This window comes from Pleurodeles waltl, chromosome 2_2, assembly GCF_031143425.1.
Source record: "Pleurodeles waltl isolate 20211129_DDA chromosome 2_2, aPleWal1.hap1.20221129, whole genome shotgun sequence".
Classification (NCBI taxonomy): Eukaryota; Metazoa; Chordata; class Amphibia; order Caudata; family Salamandridae; genus Pleurodeles; species Pleurodeles waltl.
In genome coordinates this window covers 587,096,562-587,120,721 of record NC_090439.1, presented here as the reverse complement: position 1 = coordinate 587,120,721, position 24,160 = coordinate 587,096,562, and the positions used below count along the sequence as shown (strand labels likewise).

Below are 24,160 nucleotides of genomic sequence, written 5' to 3'. Positions count from 1 at the left end.
GGCAGTGATGCAAAGGACTCCCCACAATTGGGGGGGGGGTCACAAAGGGTGCTCTAGAATTAGTCACATCACATACTTGCAACAATGCATCAACATATTTTAGTTTTCTCGTTTGCATTTGGCTTATTTTGAATTGGGAAATCATGATTTTATCTTCACAAGTTCAAGACTGCGTTAAACACAACACCTAATGTCTGCAGGTTCTGCTACAGAAATAAAAGTTGACGGTTTGAATTGTGAATGACTTTGACATGGATTTTATACACTGTATGGAATCAGACATATCTAAGGTTACTGTTCAGCAAACACTCACCTTATCCACATTCATCCGCTTAAATGATGCTTGCAGAAGTTTAAAATTGTGAATGTATTCATGTTCCAACTTTGCTTGGAATTTTACTTTCTTCAGACTAATGCAACCAGGGAACAACATGTCCATGAATTGGCAATAGGCAGCTCCTGGAAAAAAGAGAAATGATTGACAATGATACGTTTTGCTTACGCCTGGTGATACTAAACAACAGTCACAAAATACAATGATGAATACCTGTTAAAATAACAAATGCTCTTTACACAGAGGATCGGCTGACTCTATGTGACACATGATCCTGGTGATGCTGTGCCCAACCGTAAAATATCTGCCCACTCTCGGCACACTTGCAGTGTGACACACACAGTCGCACATGTGACTCTCCTCTAGACCTGGCTTGCCCTAGCCCCAGACTATCCTATATGTGTGTCCTTGACTACCCTAATCACGTGGCTCAAAACCCATTGTGTGAATGTGTTAACACCCCAACTTGGGAGTCGGTAAATGTTCAATGTTTTACTGTTGCAAACCATTAATACACACAGGGAGCGGAGAAACAGAGTACAATCTGTGATGTCTCGAGCACAATTTCAATTCATCACTGGTGTACCAAACTATGGGCCGTATGTAGGAACACTTTTTACCAGAGACACAGAATGGGTAAAAACCTCTGCTACATCTGGCCCTATGGCTCTCCTACCACCGTTCAAGGAGAGCAGCAAACAAGAGAAACTAACGTCCAACCTTTTGGTTTTCCCTCGCTGCATTGTAACTAATCGTGTGAAAATAAATGCATGCAATGGGGGATACCAGCTGGTTCCCCCTTACTCCACAGAAAATATGGTTAAGAGAGTTACAAAACATTTTGGTAGCTGTGGGTTTAAGAATGCATAAATACCCCCAATTTGTTCAGGGTTTCACAAACCTAGCTGCACTAAAGAACAAGAAGGCACAGCACCAGAGCCCTATCCCGAAGAAGTTTTTTAAAGTGCGTTCATTTTTGGAAAGGACAAAATTATTATTTGCTTGTTAAATAAAATTAGTTCTTCATCATTTGTGTCATCCATGTATTCAAATGTTCCCAAACACTTTGAACCAAACTCTTGTTAATACATTGTTTTGGGACTCCCTTAAGATGTTATTCTACTTTACACTTGGGGCAGCACATAGCAGTAAGTAGTGAGCTCACCAATACCTCAAAAAAGATGGAAACAGACTTGCTCAGGGAAAGGTGTCTACAAAGGTGGAAACTGACTCGCAGCGTGAAAGGTGTGTAGGGGCCTGTTACCCATTTCTGAGGACACAATTCGCAAAGGGGAATACGAGACACCTTCTCCTTTACAAATCAGTTGAAACCTCCTTTGAGGTAAGCCAATCAAGGTTTGCAAGCACCACTGTAGTCTCACACCATTGACACATACCACTACCTGCTCCCCCAACGGTTCCCGAACCATAAACTGTGACTGAAGATTTCGCGATCTGACCTATTAATACACAGGCTGCATCGGAACATTAGAGACAGGTCGCAAAAAAATCAGTGCAAAATTTCCGATCACTTTTTGCAACCTGTCTCTTAGTTCAAAAGGGTGGATGTTTTATAAGAGAAATTTGGAAAGTTTGTGAGCGAATGCATAGAAGTCATAAACTTGGCATGAGGAAGTTTTTTTAAGCAAAGATTGACCGCCCTGATTTTGTGTAGGCAGAAATATAAACAAAAAGGATGAAACATTACCCATTTGTACGTGAAACCAATATTATTTTACAATTAGAGGTTCAACAAGTTCCAGGGATGTCATACCTGTATCATAAAACTCAGATAGCTTAATATAAATCCCCCTCCACCGAACGCAAAAGCTGAGAGCGCCTCTCACACTGTACGCCATAAAGGAGTGCACGGGGCAGACGGTGAAGAGAGGGAGGCGGCTAAAACTACAGAAAAGACACCCTGACAAAAACTCACGAATTGTAACTGTACATACCAATTAAACTGCTCCTCCCAGCCAACTGCACAGTGACAGATTCATACACGATCACACTTCCTAACATTTTACAAGACTACATTTCATTAATCCACTCCAATCCGGAGCCATGCTCCCATCCAACCGTCAGAATAAATCATGCCCAGGAAACAGTACGCTGCTGCCTCATTCGTGAAACAATGTTCCCTGCCCTTGTTTCCACCTTCTGTTTGTGGGTGTCAATGTGAAGCCGCCACTATCAAGCCTAGAGGTCTTGCGCTGACGCATGTAAGACATAATGTTGGCGTGGAGTGGGCTTGGAGCTCTCTCACTGCTGACCAGTGGTCAGTTTATTTGTCACTTTAATTTGCTTGCTTCTTACTCATAACAGCGTGTGGGCTTTACTTTTGCTTCTTGAGTTTGCCCCTCCTCTGGAGCATGGTGCATTACTTGTGTACCTTCACTGCTCCTTTTTCAGGTGCTCCTTTTTTCTGTTGTTTACGCACTTCAGGTTCCGGCTGTCTCCCTCGTGTACTTCTTCCCCTCCCACTCTGCTGCGTTCGCTCATGTGACTCCAGTGGACGTCCACCATGATGCCCTTGTATACGTATCTTATCCAACTGATTTTCACTGATCCAACTCGGACCGGCAAACAAAAAAGGAAAAAAACAGGCTTGCACTATTTTGTAGGCAAGTGCATGCTTAGCATGCGCTCGCAAAATGACATTATGGCTCTGTCTTTTTTCTTTTTTAAAAGCTATGCTGCGCAGGATCAGATGTACTGTACAGCAAATCTAGAAGCATTAGTAAGGCCAAAAGGTCCTAACGGTGAGAACTATTGGCTTTTCCAATGCTTTTTGCCTTTTCTGACTTTGCTGTCTTGATATTCGCACTGAAATACTATAATAAGGGAATTGGAGGATTCTTCTCCTGTTCAAGGTGACAATACTGTTTGTAGCTAGCCCACAGGATCATTCCCTTCTCAGCTGCATCACCCTACTCCACAACAATGATCCACTCAGAGACAGCATTCCTTTAAGGATCTCATGTCAGAATACTTTATCCCTTTAGGCCTTTGGGGAAGATGGTGCCACAGAACTCCCTTCAGCAGGAAGTCCTGAACAGCAGTAGGTAGGTACACCACACCAAAGAGACTAGGCTAGAGCAGCAGGGGAATATTCGCCCATGACATGCATCCTCCAGAGGTGCCACGTGTTTTAAGAAGTAGCAGAGACATAAAAACGCACTCTCCTAATTTGGGATGACACTACGTCATGTAAATCATTCATTCCGTAATCCAGACAATTGCAAGCCTGTCTGTCATATTAACGTGAATGCTCAAGCGTCTCTCCAAAGAGGTCACTTTCTGTTTAGTATTTTTAGTGGTGTACTGCAAGTCTAACTTGCCTCCTTACAATCCCATCCTAGAAAGCACTGTGCACCAAGCACAGGGAAATCAGTTCTCTGAATTGTTAGGCGGTGATCTCTGCTCCACTAATGTTTTATTGTTCTCTTTAGATATCCTTGGGTGGTGGATCATCATGCAGATGTCTCTTGCAAGATCTACTTCTCACAGGGTATGTGGCCTGGGGCCTGCAAGGCCCAGCTTTCACCTTAGCCTTCCCTGCACAGGCAACTGGAATATTAGAGAGCAGATCAGGTGGATCCGTAACTCCCCTCCTCGGAGGCAAGTGTGGTCTCACCCGAATAAGCAAGCCAGTGTGTAGAGCCACTGCTTCTACAACACACTTGAACCAAGTTCATGGCCGCCACCTCTTATAACAACCTATAGTCGGCATTCAGCTCACACTATCCACTTCGCAACTTCACCACGCTGCAAGCAGCCCACAACCTGTGACACCCCTGCTCGCTGTTCTCTCAAAATGCCAATGCAGTACCCTCCAAATGGCAAACGACCTGATCTCTTCACAGCCTAGATAAATACAAATTGGTGCTCAATTTTATCACACCAGTGATGGAAGCTGCTAAATCACCATCCTATCAAAGATCCATACATCAGAGTATCCCCACCGAAAATGAAATGTGCTATTTTCTCACTCAGGCAGCCAAACCTATTCCCACCAACCAGCTCGGAGTTTTCCTTACACTTCTCTCAAGATTTCCACCACCAGAATCACATGCTCCACCCTCCTTACTAATCCACCCTTCCCTCATTCACTCCACCCACGGCCCTCACTGCTCAACTTTACTCTTTCCCAAGTTTCTCCTGCCAACCCCCTATTTATACTTTATTTGTAAAACCAATCTTCTGTTTGTAAACTTCAATCTCTTTTTTATTTTAATGTGTACATCTGTATTCCCTATACTCATAAAAATGATTAATTAATTCTCACCACAAATCCTCAATAGGGGATTTATTAATCACATATCCCCCGGAGACCGTACATACACTGTTATTCTTTTGTGAAATATTTTGTTAGAAATATTATGGCTGTTTTATCAGATGCACAGCTAATATTTTGGACACATATGTCTTAATTATTAAGAGAAAGGTAAAAATACAGGTTTCAGAGTGCCTACTGCTATTGGCTGAAAAAATATGATTAGTTGAAAGTGACCTTTGTGACAAGGCAGCAAGTTCGCATTTATATTGGAGCTATTTAGGTTTTTACATAGCTTATGTGTGGGAGCATGCACTCAAACCTTAAGGTAGTGTTGTGTCACATCGTCAAAAGGAAGCTTCAGCAAATAAACTGCTGTGGCCTTTCCTGGACTAATGTTGCAGCTATTTCTTTGTAAGCATTTTGTTCCAGCCAATGGTTTAAATTGGAGAGAATAAGTGCAGGTACTTACCAAATTAAGTCATGGACTAAGGGTGGGGTTTTGGACGGGGCTATGTAAAGTGGGATTTCTATGGTACAACACTTAAATTACGTGACATGCACAAGCTATTTTCCTTAACATTTTTTGGAAATGTTTAACTTTGGCAATTCCTGTTTTCTAATTGTCACCTAACAAACATCACCCAGCCACTCCAGCCACGAGATGGCACAACTTTCTATCAGAGTGCTGCACAAAAACGGACAGATTCCTTGTCAGTTGTGTTGTATTTCTTCATATACTAATTCAACTGAGGTTGCCTTGCTGCCTCATGAGTACCAGTACTCTCTTTGACCAAGCAGAAGTTTCGGTACCCAGGAGCAGAAAATTCAGACGTGGCGGCACTTAGTGCCGGTGAGTACTGACCCATTTGAAGCACTGGTTTTAACTCATATTGTATTGTACGCTGGCAGCCTGCTCTGCAATTCACTGTGATCACTGTAAACTCTGATTGCATCATTTGTGACTTCCCCATTACCTAGTTTGCGTAATAAATGCTATAACCTCCTCCTAAAATTGTATCTGTTACCACTGTAAGTTCTACCTTAATTGTACAGCGCTTTGAAGCCTGTTTCTAGGGGGAATTTGTGCTATGTAAGGAAACAAATAAATAAATAAATTATAATAGCCATTCCAGCCCTCTCTTTTCTTTCCCCTCTCAGTATCTCATGACCTTTCACCTCTAAGGACCTCCTGCCACACAGTCGAAGGCACCGCGCCCTGGTTGCTGGGCAGCCAAAAAGGAACAAAATAGCTAGCAATCTTGACAGGGATGACAAAACCACAATTAGGGAAAACATAGCTGTTGTTTGAATGCAGTTGCCTGTTTTTAGTCAGGTATAATTAACAAGACAAGAAAGAGTGATGATGGGCTGAAACATGTTATAACACCTTCAAACTCCCTATTACCAGAATGTGGTTTCCTTTCTGGTCCGCATGCGCTCATTCCTACCAGTTGATGGCTAAGTAGAAGGGACCGGGTGGGGCTGTAGAAGGGCATCCGCGGAGGGTTCCTATCTTAGTGCATTGCCCATTGCTACTACTTCCGGGAGCCTTTGACACATCATGTATCTTTGCAAACAAAAACCCTAAGGAACCACAAAGCGTGTTAGAATCAATAAGTGACTTTTACACAGCAGCCTGCATGCAGCCGCAGCTCTGCCTAAAATTGTCTGTTTTGTTTGTTAACGAAAAGCATTTACAGTTTGCCGCTTCAAAAACAGAGCACAGCCGCACTGCTGTGATGTGTGTGATTTTGTTACAGTTGGAGGGTAGAGAATTCATGCAGTCAGGTCTGCAGCTACACGGGCAGTAGCAGTTCTTTATTTAGAATAGGCCCTTGTTACAGCCAGAGAGCCACTGGCCCCTGTTAGATCTCCACCACCCTTCCAGTGTGGTCCTGCAGGGATACCACCAGGAGACAGGCCCCAGCATGCCACGCACCATCACAATCTGACAGCACCCGCACTCACCATTTCACAGCCTCTCCACTCGGTTCAGGCATACACAGACATGCCTGGAGACTACACCTTATCAATATCAATGGAATCTGTTATGATATTATGTAACCCGTTTTTAAAACATCTTGTAAACAGAATTTGGCGGGATTAGGTGTAAGATATTACAGGAGATCCAGTCTGCCTCTCGAGCTTAAACCCACACTGGGGGGTTTGTATAGCTGCACTTTACTGACAGAACTGCACACTTTATATCTCCAATTGACTAAGGGACGAGTGGAAAGCAAGCCGCCCACCAACCTCTTGTGACACACGAATCATTATTATTAATGTTTGATTAATGCTCAGCCTGTCACTGAGGTGACATTGCAGTGCTTTTTTGGGTTTCTCTCGCATACCAGAATCTCATTCGAGGTCAGAAGAGTCGATGGAAGGTACCTCTGGTTGCTGAAAGTGTCAGCTTTAAGGAGCTGAGAGGTTGATGCATGAGCCTGGAGGGAGGGGAACACCATAAAGCTTATGAATCTGCTCAGTTGGTTGGGTAAATTATGTGTGTGGTATTAAAAGACTGTTTTTTGATCACGAGACATGGCCTTTAGCTTCAGTAAAATAAAGCTTTAAAATGATCGTCCAGCTGGAGAAGTGTTTGGGGTTTGGGTGATTGGAAAGGAAGGATTTGTCTCAGGCCACAGGGTATAACTTAGTTTTGAACATGTTTTGAGCGGGGTTAAAATAGACCTTTAGAAAAGTGATAAGACTATGGACTGCCTTCAGCTAACCAAAACACAACAAGCTGGGTCGCAGAAAGACCTGCTTAACAATAAATGTCTCACATTCAGAAGTGCCTCACAAACAGGAGCCGAGGATGAAGCCTGAGAGCCAGTGCAACACTAGCGTGTTGCTTTGTGAATAAATAAGTTACAATTACTTAAGTCAGAGGCATGAGATTGTATTTTTTTATTTAAACCACGTGAAAGAAAACTATGTTGCTCCTTCAAATAAACTAAATATTACTCATACCAGGAGAGCCATTAAGACTAGAGCTCCTCAGCCCATTCACGTTTTTAAGAAGCGGCCCTTATCTCAATGTAATTATATAACAAACCCACAGCAAATCGGACGATGCCACAAATATAAGACCACAGTTCAACAATCACTAAAAGACATGAACTACCCTCTTCCAGAAACAATTGCATGATAGCAACAAATAACGTGAAAATTTAAAAAGGCTCCTACGTGGCTGGTCTGACATCATAATGTTGATTCCCATTTAACACACACCTGATATTTATTTATTTGGCATGAACATGTACACATTTTGTACAAAAATGGCGTGCATTACAGCAGAAGCGGTGTGCCATGAACTGCAGTTATGGTAAGGAACGTAAAGTGGTCATGTTGATTAAAGCGTACTGATCTGGGAGAGACTGACAACCAAATTAAACAACAAAACAACAGTTTACATTATATATCCCAAAAGTGGACTTGTGACATTTTGTATGTTAAGAGACCTGTCAGCATTCGGGTGTTCTTCTCCTCCAAACGTTTGGCCTTTTTCCCCCCATTTTTGTTGCAATTCGTTTTGTTGAGCTTAGGGGTCTGCACTTTACCACTGCTAACCAGTGCTAAAGTGCTTGTGTTCACTCCCATAATCATGGGAACATTGTCTTACACCTGATTGGCATACTTAATGTACTTGTAAGTCTCTATTAAAGTGGAATACCATATACCCAGAGCTGGTAAATTAAATGCTACTAGTGTGCCTGCAGCACATACTGTGCTATCCACTTAATTTGCCCCTTAAAACATTTCCCAGCCCTGCCATTGTAGCCTGAATGCAGTTTTAAACTCCCAATTTGACTTGGCAATATAAACTTCTTGCCAAGCTTTTAATTCCCTGGAGTATTCAGCCTCCTAGAACTCTCCTCAGTTACAGCATGTTGCCTAGTCCCGTTGGAGATTGTAGACTTCCAAAAAAGGGATGAAGTCTGAATGTATAAATCTTCACTGAGACTTTGTCCAGCGGTTTCCCAACCACGAAGCTCCTCCCTCAGACAGTCTGCAGCCTTTCCCTGCTAAACTTTACCTTCTCTGAACTTTTTCTTCAAAATTTCTCATAATTCCTAATGGAAGTGCCGACCGGGTCCAATCCACTTCTTGCATCAGACCCACGCTCCATCTCGGTCTGTCATATTTTTCGACTTTGACTGAGTCTCGCACAACTAGATGACCGTGGGTAGCGCTCTGATTTTTTGGCGCTAGTTTTACTAAACAGTTTAACAATTCATAACTGGTTCTACTGATTGGATTTTTGTTGTTTTAGTGTAAAAAAAAAAGATAGATTAAAATTTACTCTATTTTCTAAATTATTGTGGATTTATTTTGGGTTATGTTTTCACTTAATTACTGTTTGAGTATTGCATAAATAATTACACATTGCCTCTAATTTGAGCCTGACTTCTGTGCCAAGCTACCAGAGGGCGTAGCACTAGTTAATTAAGTACTTTTTGTGGTTCACCATGACAGTGATTGTGATTGTTGCTCGAATGGGGGGGTCACCTTACTTTCATCCAACTTTCCAATTTCGCACAGATGTGATATGTATCTTTAGGTAGAAAAGTAACAACACTCTACCTATGGTATTGGGTATTGATCCACTGTTTTCGGTTAAGTTCGACGCAAATTTATTTTTCTCAATCTGTAAAGCCACCTATACAAAACATACCAATATATTGTTCTAGATAAGTGTGGCCCTGCCAAAGCTAGTTTGAAATAAATGTACTAATAAAGTATACACTTAAAAGGATATTTATTAGAAAAATATAATTACTCAATCAATTCATTATATCAGTAAGATTCATCAATGACAAATAATTCTTCATCTATAAAGCCAGTTAGTGCAAACCATGGACAATGAGCCTACTGTATAAATGAAAACAATGTTTTTTCAAAACCAGAGGTCATAGTATGGGAGAGGATGTAAATTTATGTTTTCTTTCTTTCTTTGTAGGCCCCGAACAGTGAATAACAAAAAGCAGTCAGCACATGTTTGGGTGGAGATTCTTATTTTTTAACACCACCTTCTTCAGGATTTCTGCCTTTCAATTCAAGAAATGGAGAAGATTACAATCTCAGACAATTTAAGCGGTGGTCTATTAAACAATTCCTAAAATCAATATGGACCAGAAATCATAAATAAAACTATCTGCCTAAGGGAGAATGTGCATTAATAGCATAAAGTAACAACCCATTCGTCATATATCAGCAGTTACAGGTATCATATTATTCTAAAAACCTGCAAAAACAATGTATTGCAGGTTGGGTCAAATTACTGTGAGAACATTGTGGTTAAAGCAAAAAATGGGAATCAATTTTTTCACCCAAAGCTACAAAGTGAAAAGAGAAAGGCGTATGGTGACCAGTGTCTGCATATGTTTGCGATCCCGCTTAAGTGTGGAAAAGGCATGGTTGTTAGGGGACACAGCATTCCAGTAATGGGAGTCTAGAAGACAAAGAGACCATAATCTAGCGGCTGCACACGGGATGTTGGTGTAGTCAGTGGTATGAGGAGCCAGATTTCTGAAGGAAGTGTATCAGGTCATGATGTCAGAAATGTTTTGTTCGGAAGTACCATGAACCACTTTGAATATGCTGGGAGTTCAACAAAAAAATCCATCAAGGCAGTCAGGAATTTGCACTAACAAGGGCAGAATACCCAAAGAGTAGAAACAGGTTAGTGTCAATGGTGGTTGAATTGCCTGTGCAGTGACAGCAACACTCACAATCCCTCATTTTGCAAAACAAGCCAGCAGTCAATGACTGCCTATAAGAACATGTGCTAAACTGATAAAGAGGTCCTTAGCATTACGTTTAGCTTTCTTCACTAGAATTATAACAAACCCATGCAAATAGAGTGATGCCATTGACCACACTAGTGTGGGGGGGGGGAGGGGGGAGAGAGAACAAGCCCTCTCCAACACAATCACAGCAGATGACCTCCTAAGTGAACAAAAGTTGCTCGTAGCATTGACTATTCACTGCCAATCAGGAAACAAGGAGTGTGCTCCAAATAACAAACTCTCAGAAGTTCACTGTCATGTAGATTCAAAATAATTTTATTAATACACCCTGAAAGGAGCTCTCCGGCACTGCTTTCAACCCCGAGTGGCTCACACAAAGCCTCCGGGCCTGTCCAAAAGTGCTCATATTTGACAGCATTGTGGGCTTGATGAATAAGCCATGCCAATAATACATTACTACATAGCAATGAAATAGTGAGGACATCTTTTGTATATGGACAGCAAATGTTTAGACACTCCAAGAATTCAGAGAATGGCATAACAATTGATCCGTAGATATCAAATTAACCAGGCAAATAGACTGATCAAAAAACAATTTCTGGACATCTGGTTTCAAAACGATGATGGCACACCGATCATTTCACTGCACACAGAGATCTACAGACAGAAACAGTCTTTTATATTACTAAGTTTTCAGCTGAGAAATCTGAGAGACAATTCAATTTTTGGACAATTCTTGTGAATCAGAAGCAAATGCACAAATACGTTGAATTAATTAATATACTCAAATAATATGATTTTGAAAATGAAAATAGAGGTTACACCCAAAAATATGAAAAACAGAACACTGGCACCTAAGAAAGACGTCGCAATGTCTTCTGAAAGAGCCTCTACTGCATAGCAACAGAAAACTAGCAACTGGAGCCTTACTGTTAGAACGCAACTCCCAACATTTCAGAAGAAAACCACAAATATTACATCCACTTGGTACAAATCACCTGGTGATCAAAGATGTGGCACTTGCATCTGCTGTAACCAAACCATCATGGGCATGGAATTCGTGCATGAGTGGGATAAAGTTAAACATGAAACCTTTTCTAATTGCAACACCAGAAATGTGGTGTATGGAGTTTTATGTTTGTGTAGTGAAAAATACATTGGCAAGACCACTCATGAGATCTGCATAGGGATAGTTCAGCATAAATCACTTGTCTAGTTGGAATAACAACTGCCTCTATGGTGAACCATTTAGTTAATGCTGGTCACAAGGAGGAAGATCGAAGATGGACAATCTTGGCAGTTCTTAAGGTATATGAGAAGGGTGGTAGCCTAGATAGATTTCTTTTCAAGAGGAGAGCAAAGAACATTATTTGGTTCAACACTGTCACAAGAGGACTAGATGACACCAGTGAACTACAGAACATCGGATGAACTGATGTCAATAAGAAGAACAGTGTAGGAATTAAAATATCTTGGAATATTTGTAAGTAGGGACACTCAGCAGGCTTAGGAGAAAAACAATCAGCCACAAATCGATCGGCTGTCCAGGGATTTTGATCTCTGGTGAGCACCCCACCTGTCCTTTTTGGCATGTTCTACAATCTTTAAAAGCGTGGCTTTATCCCGTCTGCTATACCAGCTGTAGAATTTTCCATGTAAAATCCCCTGTACCCTCTTTACCAGTATCAACGCAATGCCGAGAATGCTTTTGTGTAACAACCATCTCTCCCAAGAATAACACTGCCAAAATGTTTTAAATCCACCTTCGAGGGGAGAATAGCTACACCCCATATCACATCCTACTAAGGAGCCTCCCAGCTGAATGGCCTCCATGAATGGTGGTTCAATACCACCAAACACCGGCCAGTGCTTCTGAAAGCTGGGCTAGGGAAGATATTAAGATTTCACATCTACTATATAGGGGATAACAAGGGCCTTGGGTTGGTTGCCTCGTTTGATGAGGGAGACCCCTTTGGGGAGCGCACAATGGCTCAGATAGGTGTTGGCAGTACAAAGATTTTAGAGATGGGATCTCATTGACATTTCAAAATTGGGAGATGTCATGTTTGAGACAGGTGTTACAGAACTACAGAGGGAAAACAACCTCCATCGCAGTCAATTCTTTTAAATATTTTGAACTCCGACAGTCCCTCATTGTTGATATGGAGGAGATCCCATACTACAGCCAGGTGGAGGTCAAGGTGTTGCTTGAAGACATGAGTGACCACAAAACTTCAAACATATATCACTCCCGGGTGATCAACACTCCAGATTCCTTTGCGAAACTGGGAGAAACACTGAAGGGGGACTTAGGCCCACGAACAGAGGACAATTGTAGACAGACACAAGCATCCCTCTAGGAGGCCGGAACTGCTTTGCAATTCCAGGTTATAAAATTGAAATACAAACACTGGGCTTTCTTCCCATGAGAAAGATTTTGGGAAATAGGACAACTGTTTCACAGTCTGGGGGTGTTCGAGGTTGGCCCCCCTTTGGGAGGGGGCATTTGCATGTTTAAGTGGGTTAGTAGGTTGAAGAATGCTCAAGGATCACAAAATGGTTCTGCTACATGGCATGACAGACATTGATAATAATAGGTACAAAATGGCCCTGCTTTGGCTGGGATTAGTAGTGGCCAAGATGGACATAGCCAGGGTGTGGAAAGACCCCGAGCCCCCAATGCTGGATATGTGAAGGAAAGGTCTGGATCACCGTATGACACTGGAGAGGCCCTTATATGTCTTCCAGGCATACCTCTACAAGCATCAAAAGATCTGGAGGGACTGGTGTCAATACAGCAGCATCCTTGAGTGAGGTGGAAGGCAAGCTTAGCTCCTGGATAATGATTCATTGTGAGTTGGGGTTGACGAGGACCCTGGAGTGGGCCTTGCAAGAGGGTACTGGTGGTGGGAATCTGGAATTGCTTAATGTGATGGCTATGGATAGTTGGTGTGCCTTCAATGTGAACATATGATAATGACACTCACATGTGTCTTTTCAATTGTGTAAATTTTGTTTTGTAAAAATAGAAAAACCTAATAAAAAGTTATATTTAAATAAAGGGAACAGTGACACCTACAGATTACCACCAGGTGTGGGATGAGGGGAGAGAAAACCTCTGTTATTCATATCAGCTTTCTGGTTTTCGACAATCACTTTAACAGCAAAATAAACAAAACCATGTGTTTTTTTAGAAATAGCTCACAGGATCCGCAAGATTCTTCAAATAAAAAACACACATCCATCATGACGGGGAATTTGCACATGCCCAGAACACAAGTAAGCAAAGGGGGATACCGTATTCTAAACAACATTCTTCAAAAAACACCAAAAAAACGACACGCTGTAGTGTCATGTATTGTGCTGTGATGACTCCAAGTGGATGGCTCTCCTTGGCTACAGGACGCAATTTCCATCCATATGCTTGTTAAGGAGACACTCAATCTGCGCAAGAAGTCAACTGACTTTCTTGAATAAAACTTGATTCACATATTGGTATATCATGCACTGGTACCAATATTGTGAGTTTTGGTTGCATTTGATATCCGTGCATGAATGAGGACAACTGGACACTGCAAGGTATGTCCATGCTTGAATAACCGCTATGCAGCCGAGCAGCCCTTTTACTTTTCTCTAACAACAATCTCTTATGACTAAATAAAGAACATTTGGATATATTCACTGATTTATCTCGGCAATTGACAATATGGTACATCAATCACACGGTGGGTCGCTCTGTATTAATGGGCTGCATATACTGAAGTGCTTTCATACTTTTCTTTTGCTAGTCCTTCCTATGCATTGGTCAGTCATTTGTCCTGAAGAGACCATGCAAATAACAGTTGGGCAAAATGGGTTGATGATTTACATTTCGGGTTGAAGCACACAAAAGCTTAGTTGGAGGTCTTGCAAGCCCTTTAAGATAAGCAATGCTGGATTTAGCCTTTGTGGGCCGTCCATTTGTTTTCTGTCAATATTGAGTGGCCCCTAGAGCTCAATGAAATGGACTGACTGAAAAAATATAAGACATTTTGTATACTTCAATGTGGTGCTGGTACACTTAGAAAAATTATTTAAATAGATGAGTGTATTACATTACTATTGAATAAACTGATGAAACGTATTTATGGACCACTTGCTGCTCATATTTTTCGTATATTATTTGCTTTTTAAAGAAAGTTTGACTATATACTGTACATATTATGTTACACCTCAATGTATTTCTATGTATTTCTCAAATTAACACAATCTTTAGGCCCCCCATGGTGTATATTTGTGTATTAGATCTCAACTGGTGGTCCGGTACGAATCAGCTCCTGGGAGTGGCTCTTGTATATTTCCTACATCACTTAAAAGCTCAAGCAGCCTTGCTGAGAGGTGTGAACCCTCAAGCTATATTGTCAAGACACACTACAAATAATAGAGCAACTTAATTAATATATTTAAAAAAAATATTGGCCAGATTAAGCTGCTCCCAGCTTTAATCCATTCTTTTAACTAATCCAGCTAAAGTGAATCCCCAAATCTATTTTCAAGGACTCAAAAGCTGTGTCTTTGCTGACTTTCTGGGTACAAAGATGGCACTGCAAACCATATTACCTCCAGTCTAAAGTATACAAATACCAAAAAAAGAGATTCCAACCTCAGCAGAATCCAAAGGATGAAAGGTTTTACGTTTACTGTATAAATAAAGCTGACTATTGCTGTCGTGACGTTTGATACCTGACAGATAGGTTTGGTGAAATTATTATTTTCAGCCTTGACCAGGGTAACGAAATCCACCTGGAGAATTTTTATTAGACTTAGATATTTGTCAGTTTTACCTTGTACGTTTCTCCAACTTTTGACAAGATAGCAGCACCTCTGCTGAAAAACACTCTACTTTCAATGTCAAAAGTAAATTTTCTGTCAAACACATTTTGCTCCATGACCTATCCTAAACTCAGTGGAGTCAAAGTCATCAGCGTGATACACCATGAACACAATAAATCAAAATAAGTCAATGCATTGCTTTTCCGACACTAGATGTACAGTCTGGGTGAAGTATGATGTCTATCATGTCGAAGTAGACTGAAAGGTGTTTTGGTTCAGACAATCTTCCTCGCACTGAAGTCTGCAAGTTTACTCACGGTAGGTAAAATCTCTGGGCGAACAAATACAAATGCGCTGTGTTTCTGCTAATCTTAGATTACGAATGAAGCTGTTAACTTCCCTCGACATTATCAGGCCAATGACACTCTACGTGGGGCACAGCAATGAACGTTGCAACGCCTCGGGATGAGTAGTTACATTAAGTGAATGCTTCCCTTTAAGGAAGCTTTGTAACCTCTACCAAAATCAGCGGTGCAAGCTTACTAGTGCAGAATCGTGGAAAAAGTGACCAGTTCAGGAACTACAATGACATACAACAATGCACATTTCATATGAACTCACTGGGCTTAGAAAAGTAATTGTGTGTTTAATGCAAAAGTATGTTAAGTGTGGTATTATGCAATGGGGACCAAGGTGTTTAAAAATGTTTATTTGCTGTGAATTTTGGCAGCGCTTTTTGAAATGTGATATAAGCTCACAAGAATTTACATTTTCCATAGGAATAATAAACAATAAAAAAAATGAATACAGTTTATAAAGTGCTCTTACTACAGTTTTATGTTGCAGTACTTGCATGCCAGAAAATACGTTCACTAAGATATGGGTTCCTATGGTCTCCTACGCTCCTTAAACAAGTAAACCTTCACGGAAGGGGGCACCTCCAAACAGGACTTACAATACTGGCTTTAAACATGTTAAATAAGGCGACCGTGAACTATGGCAAGGTTAAACAGTGCTGAGTGTGGGAGTGAGCTGAAGGTAGAGAAGATGGTGCTGGGTTACAAGTGCATAGAGATAAAAAGTCATAACAATAGTATTAATATGATTTTCTAAATAATAATACAGCAGCAATACTGTTTATGCCTCACTCTGCACATGCCCCCTGTCTGATTGTGAAAGATCTATTATGGGTTTACCAAAAACGTACAGTGGGCTTACTGCCCACCCATTGGTTGGCTTTTTTTGAAGGGTCGGACTGGGACCCCAAAGCAGCCATGGCAATTTTGATGGACCAACCCCAACGGGGGGGGGAGGGATTGCAAGATAGAAGCACTGCTGCTTTTGTTACTGGAGGCTGACACTGCCGAACCACTGTAAAACCGGCCCCACCACTGCAAAACCAGGCCCATCCTTACAGCCTCTCGGGGAAACGCCAGATCCCCGCTATGGCCTGGCTTTTATGTCACTCTCATTTGCTTTCTTCTTTTTTAGTGGCATGCACTCCTTATGTGTTCAGCCCTCCCCTGTTGCACAGCTTGTACCATTCTTTCGATTGACTGATTTGTATCCTTTCACTGCTCCCAAAATAGGGAACTTGCTCTTTTTTTCTCTTTTGGCTGATGCTGCACAGCATTGGCAAACAGAACTGGCAAAGGTCTAAAAGACAAGACCTAATGGCTTTGTCAATGTTTGTTTGTGTTTGGGTCTCTTCCTTTAGAGTAGTAAAGTGTAATAAACCTTAAATTATTAGCATTTATAAGACCCTGCATACAGGTTTTCTTGTTTAAGCAGTGTAGAGGACCATAGGAATCCATATCTTTATGAATGATTTAAAGTTTCCTTCGGTTATTTTTAGGCCTGGGTGGAACCCGCGTAGCTTTACTCCATGGAATTCCACGGAGCAACAAAAAAACTGAATGAGCAGAATAGGCATGCTGTGCTGCTCAAGCTATGATTTAGCACCAAGAGCTCGTTCTGCACTGAAAGATCAGCGAGAACGGCACCATGTGGTACACCGGAGGGCACACCTTCTCAAGTTGATTTTGCTGCCGCTCAAGTGTATTTTCTACTCGAGCAGCAGCTTTTTTTACCACAAACAGTCACGACCGCCTGCATTGGAAAAATATCGCCAGGTGCCCTCCTAGCAACTGAAAATTGCACTGGAGACCCCAAATCTGGCTTGTCAATTTACTTTTTTCGAGCTGTGCGCAAAAAACAGAATTTGGTCAGAACTCTGTGTTACAAGCGGAATGTTGGTGACCAAAATTCTGCCAGTTCCACCGGGGGAGCAGAATATATCACCCACTGGCAGTTATTTTATAATTCTAGTATTTTATAATGCACATCTACCACTGTTATGCCCTTGCATAGAACTTGTAAGCAGAACCTGAACCAACCAAGTTATTAAGCAAAGAAATATGAATTCTGTTTCATTGTAGATCCTAAATAGTAAACCCTGTACAACAGCAATAAATACCTTCATACGTCAGCAATTTCTGGAAATCTCAAATTACATGCAGTTACGAACCTAGACTACTGCATCCCCACAGCAACATATTCAACCAGCAAGTCCTAATTGTGTTTAACATGGGCCCATTCAACACGTGCACTCCAGGACATTAAAAAAAGTATATTCATTTCTGGCTTCCACATCCCTTTATCTTCACCAGAAGATTATCAAAGTCTATGTCATATTTTCAAATCAATTGTCTTACGTTAATTACAAGCTTGGCTTACCACAGTATATAGTTAAGGATAAGAAAGCATAAACCACCCCTTTAATTTTATTTAAACATGTCTTTATTGTTTAATTTTTTTCAACATCAAGACCATTGTCATAAAGCGAGGGAAATGTAAGATATGAAAAACAATATGAACAAGATCATCAGTTATGTATAATCTTGATCCTTGGATATCAGATTATACACTTGATTTGTCTTGTCTGTTGTAGGAGTTCTGTAAGAAACTGGGTTATTTGTCAAGTGGGGCGACTACCCACCTTGATTAGTAATCACAGTCCATTGCTTCTCAGGGTGAACCCTCAAAGTAACTCAATTAACTTCAGCTCAACTCCCTGGCAACTATGGCAGGCTTAATTTAGGGCAATGAGTAAAGTATTTATGCAGTACCATAAATAGTAATAAAGCCAAAACACAACACAATAAAAATCTCAAACTGAATTAGATAATTGGAGTAAATGTTAATAAATAAAATGATACCAAAACAACGAAAACTAATCAGGGGAACCAGAGAAATTAATTTTTAAAGTTTTCAGTAGAAATAGCACCAAAAAGCATAAAACACCAGTTTTAATCAATAGATGAGCTAGACTGGGACCTAGGCACAATTTGAGGCTGACCGCAATGGAGCAAGGGTCGAATACACTAACCAGGTTTTTCCTGGTCAAAGATTTTACCTTGTGAATTAGTTTTTAAGTCCCAATCCACAACTTCAGCACACTGCAAAAGCCCCCCAGGACTTCAGGGGAGGCAATTAGAGACTTGCAGAGTGTCAACAGGAAGAGGCCAACAGCAACGTCCAGTTGCCATTGGTTAGCTGAGAACTTCCAGGAAAAGGCGTCTTGCAGATTGTTGTCTCCCAGTAGCCACACAGCAGGTCAGCCAACTGACCTTTCAAGTCCACTTCTTTGTCCTGGGTGCAAGAGGGAGCAGGCCCAGTCTTTTAGGGACCTTCCAACAGCAAGTCTAGACCTCTTCTGATCTTTTGCAGTCCAGAAAGTGTTCAACAGAGGGTGCCTGGAGGTACCACATTTTTTACATGGAGCCATCTATAGGGATGGGGTGACCTCTGGGCATGCCTTAACCAATGGGGCAAAAGTTCCAGAACCAACACTCCAACCCTACCCACTTTGGGCATTTTCAGGATGGTGAAAGTCTTCACCACATTTAACCTGGGCTCTGATGCCTGGGGGGTGCGTTGGGAGTGTACTATGGTAATCTCAAGCACTTCAGCACCCCACATAGGGGTAGTAGGTGCTGCAGTCCACTACTGGCACTTACCTTACACGCCCCTGGTACACCTGGTTTCACAGACAATGGACTTACATGTGAGTTACATACACCAATTAGGATTATGCCAATTCGACCATGTTTAGAGGGGGGACACAGGCCACCACTGGTTAGCAGGGGTAAAGTGCACAGAGTTCTAAAGCCAGCAAAAAGGAAAAATCCAGATTGACCACACAGAAAAGTAAGATTTTCTACACGTTTCTTGCCTTGGAAGTAGGTAACATCATCCAATCTTTTCTATATCATCATTCCTACTTTTGTTTCCTTAGCTGAGAGATGGTTGAGGTGAGGTGGGCCAGAGATAAATCCGTTATGAAATTAGATTTTGGTGCATGCTCTATTCTGAGCCTGCTAATTCTCCATTCATTTCAGCAGGCTACATACATGTGCATCAAGCTGTGCATATAGTCTTCTAGGTCTTCCATCACATTATTGTCTCTATGGACCATCATAATATGAGTTTCCTCTGCTGCATCCATCCCCTAAACATAGACAGGAGTTTAGGTATCTCTAGAGATATTCAAGTTCATGTGCTCAGTGGGCCTTTTAAGGACCCTCTCTCAATTGTAAAAACTGTGAGCCAGTGCTCTGTTGCCCCTGCACAATGGATCGTCTAAGACTTTCAAAAGAAGTAATGACGTGTCTCTCCAAGATTTCCATTCCTTCTAACAGGTCATAGAAACTGCTATTCTTACAACTGAGCAACAACATTATTGAAAAATTTCAAAAGTACAGATACTTAGCAAGGCTGGTGTTCTGTGATACAGGAATATCATACCAGGGTATAGCAAACTAGCACCATTATTTATACAGTAATAGATGGCTACTGATCCACAACAAGGACATTCACTATCGAAACGTTCTAAGTGCAATCATACACAGCATTATTAAAGAGTGCAGATTGTTTCAAAAAGAGCTGCAGTATAACGAAGGTGATACAGCGCAAGGTAACACATACTAACATCAGTCAATGAAAATACACCAGCCAGACAAAAAAAGGTAATATCAAAGTTGAAAGAGAAGAAGGCAACATATTGAAAACTCATTAAAAAACAAAGGCAAGCCAGCTGAAATAATAATAAGGAATACAAAAGAGTACATACAGAGTGTAATAGTGACAGAAACACAGTTACAACTACCCATGCTTGCTCGGAAATGAGTGAAAAAATAAAGGAATCTGAAGAAATAATGCAAGGAAGAACTCTGAAATCAAGCAAAGGAACAAAATGTGTGATCTACGTGTACATTAAAACAAAGGCCCGTGCACAAATATTTAGTCAAGATTTTTAAGAAGTCACTGATTTGGGAAAAAAGAACACTGCGTTCTTTATCAATGCAAAGAAGTTGAATGGGAGGTGCAAAGAATGAGAACAGGAAACCCTGACCCGGCAACTGGTTACATCTGCTCCCCTCCCCCCCTGGTTTACAGCTTCCCCGTTCGCTTTACTAGCATCTGTATATTAGTCTACATTCTGAAAGCTACATTCTTTTGTTGAACTGGCCCCAGGCTCCTGTTAAATGATGGTACTGTTCCTGGTCATGTGACCCAATGATCAGGCAAAAAACGACTATTGTTCAAATTAAACAGTTTCAGCTACTGGTGCGCTTGTGCCTTTTTCAAAGATGGCCAATTGTGAAAACCCATCCACACCGTCTACCAAAAAACCATCACTCAGAAAATATTTATTTTAATTTTATTGTTTTTATAGAAAAGTGTAGCAGGGATCTTCCCTTTGAAATACAGGTTGCTATTAGTTGAAATTATTCCTCCATCCATTTCCTTTCTTCCAGACAGGAAATGTTAACTGAGATTTTCCTAGCCTTGGTGTCTGAAAGGCTAGATTTTATCAAAGAGGGTTGGGTACCAAGGCTGGGACTGCCAAAATGGAGTGACCAGGATGAGGGATGATTGCTGTCTGTGAAGTTGAGCCAGTACTCCGGCAATGAGGAGGAAAGGAGGAAACGCATAGAGAAGGGAATGAGGCCATGACTGAAGGAAAGCGTCTGTGGCAACCGCTAATAGATCCGGCCTCCAACTGAAGAAGGAAGGGAGTTGGGTGTTGATACTAGAAGCAAAGAGTTCTATTGACATGGAGCCAAAGATGGAAGAAGGATGACTGAATACAGAAAGATGAAGTCACCAATCGCTTGAGTCATAGTTATGCCTGGAAAACCAATCGGCTATCAGCTTGCCCTGGAGTTATGCCACCTTGACCGAGATGTTTCCTGGGAGACAGAATTCCCACAGGCTCCTGGCCAACAGTGCCAGAGGTTTGCATCTTGTGCCGCCCAGATGGTTTATGTACCGTACTGCAGACAGATTGTCCATCCTCAGGAGAACTGTGCATTCTACCCTGTCTTTTATAAAGGATTGGATGGCAGAGGAACATGCAAGCATCTCTAAACGACTGATGTGCAGTGTTGACTCCTGAATGGACCATGAGCCTCCAGGCAGGAGTTGACCACATCTGGCGTCCCATCCTGTCCGACTTGCATCTGACTCTAAGACAAGATCTGGGGGCAGCAGAGAAAATTGTTCTCCCATTCCAATCATCTAAGTGACTGACACACCAGAGAAGTTCTTCTCTGGATTTGGAATCCAGAACGACTGGGTCTGTGTAAGCTAGACCCTTGCAAAGGTGGCAGATCTTTAATCTTTGCAGACCTCTGTAATGAAGAGGCCTTGGAAAAATGGCATGATGGAGGAAGAAAGAAGACCTACCAAACAAGCTATCGATCTGAGGGATCTGAGGGAACAAATCCACCTTCTGTTGAGGGAGTTGAAGAATTAAATCAACCGTGTTTACTATGAAACCCAGAAATTCGAGGTATTGGGAAGGGTCAAAGACAGACTTTTGAGGGTTTATAAAGAAACCCAGACTTAATAAAAGGTTGCAACAAAAATCTAGCTGAGTCAAAAGACAAGATTTGTCCTGTGCCATGATAAGAAAATCATCCAGATAGACTATGAGTCTGACACCCTGGCGTCTGAGGAAGGCTACCATAGGTTTAAGAATCTTGGTAAAGCACCAAGGGGCTGATGAAAGACCGAAAGGGAGAGCCTTGAACTGGAAGAAAGAGTTCCCCCATTGGAACTGAAGAAAAGTCCTGTAAGAGTGATGAATGGGTATCGCAAGATAAGTGTCCTGGAGGTCCAGACGGACCAGCCAATCATTCTGAAGAAGAAGATCCCTGAGATGAAGGATAGTCTCTATCTTGAAATGGTGATACACCACAAAATTGTTGAAGAGTTTTAGGTTTATAACGGGTCGATGTTTGTTGTTTTTTCCGAACAAGAAAGTTGGTACTGAGGAATCCTGAAGGGTCAAAAGAGACTCTTTCTATAGCTTGCTTTGCTACTAGTGCCCGCACCTCCTCCTGAACCAGAAGGAACTGGTCCTGCGAAAAATTAAGAGGTTGGGGAAGATGAGTCTGAAAAGGCATCTGATACAACTCTTTGCAATAACCCTGGACAGTGTGAATAACCCAAGGATCCAACGTCAGAGATAACCATGCATTCAGACAAATTGCCAATTTGCCTCCTATGGGAGGAAGGCCAGAATTGGAAGTTCTTACCTGCGAGTTGGTCTCCTTTGGATCTACATCCCCTGCTGAGGGCTCCACTGAAGCGTCAGGGATAGAACTGGGGTTTATAAACCTGGTAGAAATCCTGCTAGGAGCCTTGACTGAAGGAGCCTCTGCTGAGGGATTGCCCTCTTGATGAATAGCAGCTGGCAAATCGACCCCTTCCCTTGCCTACCCTGCCAAAAACACACTGGGAAAAAATGTTCTTCACAGAAGATTGAGCCTTGTCAACAGACACAAAGGTAGAAACATAGCTACTCATTTCTTTAAATCTGTGGAAAACCCCAAGGGGGGGCCAGGGTAAAGTGGCTGGAAAGGGGCATGTTCGGAGATGGGAACCAGCCAAACAGAAGGCCACCGGCTGGAGAATCCCTCACAGTCCTTTGTTTTGACATGGGGTAATGTGTCGGAAGAGTCGTAAACTGCTGGAAAAACATCCGGGCAAAAGGCCCATTGCAAGGGTCGCGGAAGCGCTGTAAAAAAAATGCCACACCGGAACACTGAAGAGCCGAGAATGCCTCAGAACAAGAAAACGAACGTTAACGAACATTCAGGAAAGCATGAAGAGAGCGAGGCTCGCGGACAAAGCAGTAAATGAAAATCATACACTTTAGTGAATAAACAGTGTACACATGCCCAAAACAAGTCAAATAAAATACATTAGAAATTTGAAATGGCGAGCAGAATACTTATTTTGACTGCAAGCAGCAAGAAAAGAGCGCTTGTTGCTCTCAGTCAAGATAGTTATGTCCATACTCAACGTGTTACTGGTTATTCCATTATGATGTAATTTGGTAGTTTTTCTCCGAGGGTTTCTGGGATTTGTAGTTTTTTCTTGGCTGCTGTTTTATTAAAGTAAGAAAAGAACGCATAATATGAGCCTCCGGTCTTGTAATAAAATTCTCCGCAGATTATTACTGACAAGTGCATCGTTCAAAGTTCATCTCTTTTACTAACTCCTCTGCTCCCATGACCATATTCCCCCATGAGACTCATGCATCACCCAACAGGACAATGATTCAGTATCCTGTCTTTTGAAGCTACGCTCAGCTTGGTCCTACTCCCAGCAAGCTACTACGAATGGTCTTAAAGCCTGCCACATAGGCAAGGTCCTAGATTTAAAGAATTTGATGTCGCTGTGGATTAGGTCATCAGCTTTCCTTATCGCGTAAATCAGTCTCTTCTTCTCTCTTAGGTCTTTTTAACCAGCTATTAGTTGGTGCTACACCTGCATCTCAGGTGCTCTGCCCACCGCCTCCTTTCAATTGACAGTGGACATCTATGACCAGTGTCTTTCTCGTCCTCAATTACAATATCTCCATATATTGAATGATAGAATATTGTTATCAAAAATACTGTCTGACAGAAA

At 41.7% G+C, this 24,160-nt stretch overlaps 1 protein-coding gene across 6 annotated transcripts in view; it reads right to left on the bottom strand.

Annotated features, from left to right (window-relative positions):
- MAPRE2 (microtubule associated protein RP/EB family member 2) overlaps positions 1–24,160 on the bottom strand; it is a 663,286-nt gene that overhangs the window by 92,821 nt on the left and 546,305 nt on the right. For all 6 annotated transcript variants that reach the window (XM_069220125.1, XM_069220123.1, XM_069220126.1 and 3 more), the window contains one exon: positions 314–459. In XM_069220125.1, coding sequence (XP_069076226.1) covers positions 314–459 — 146 coding nt within the window. The remainder of the gene's footprint in view (positions 1–313; positions 460–24,160) is intronic.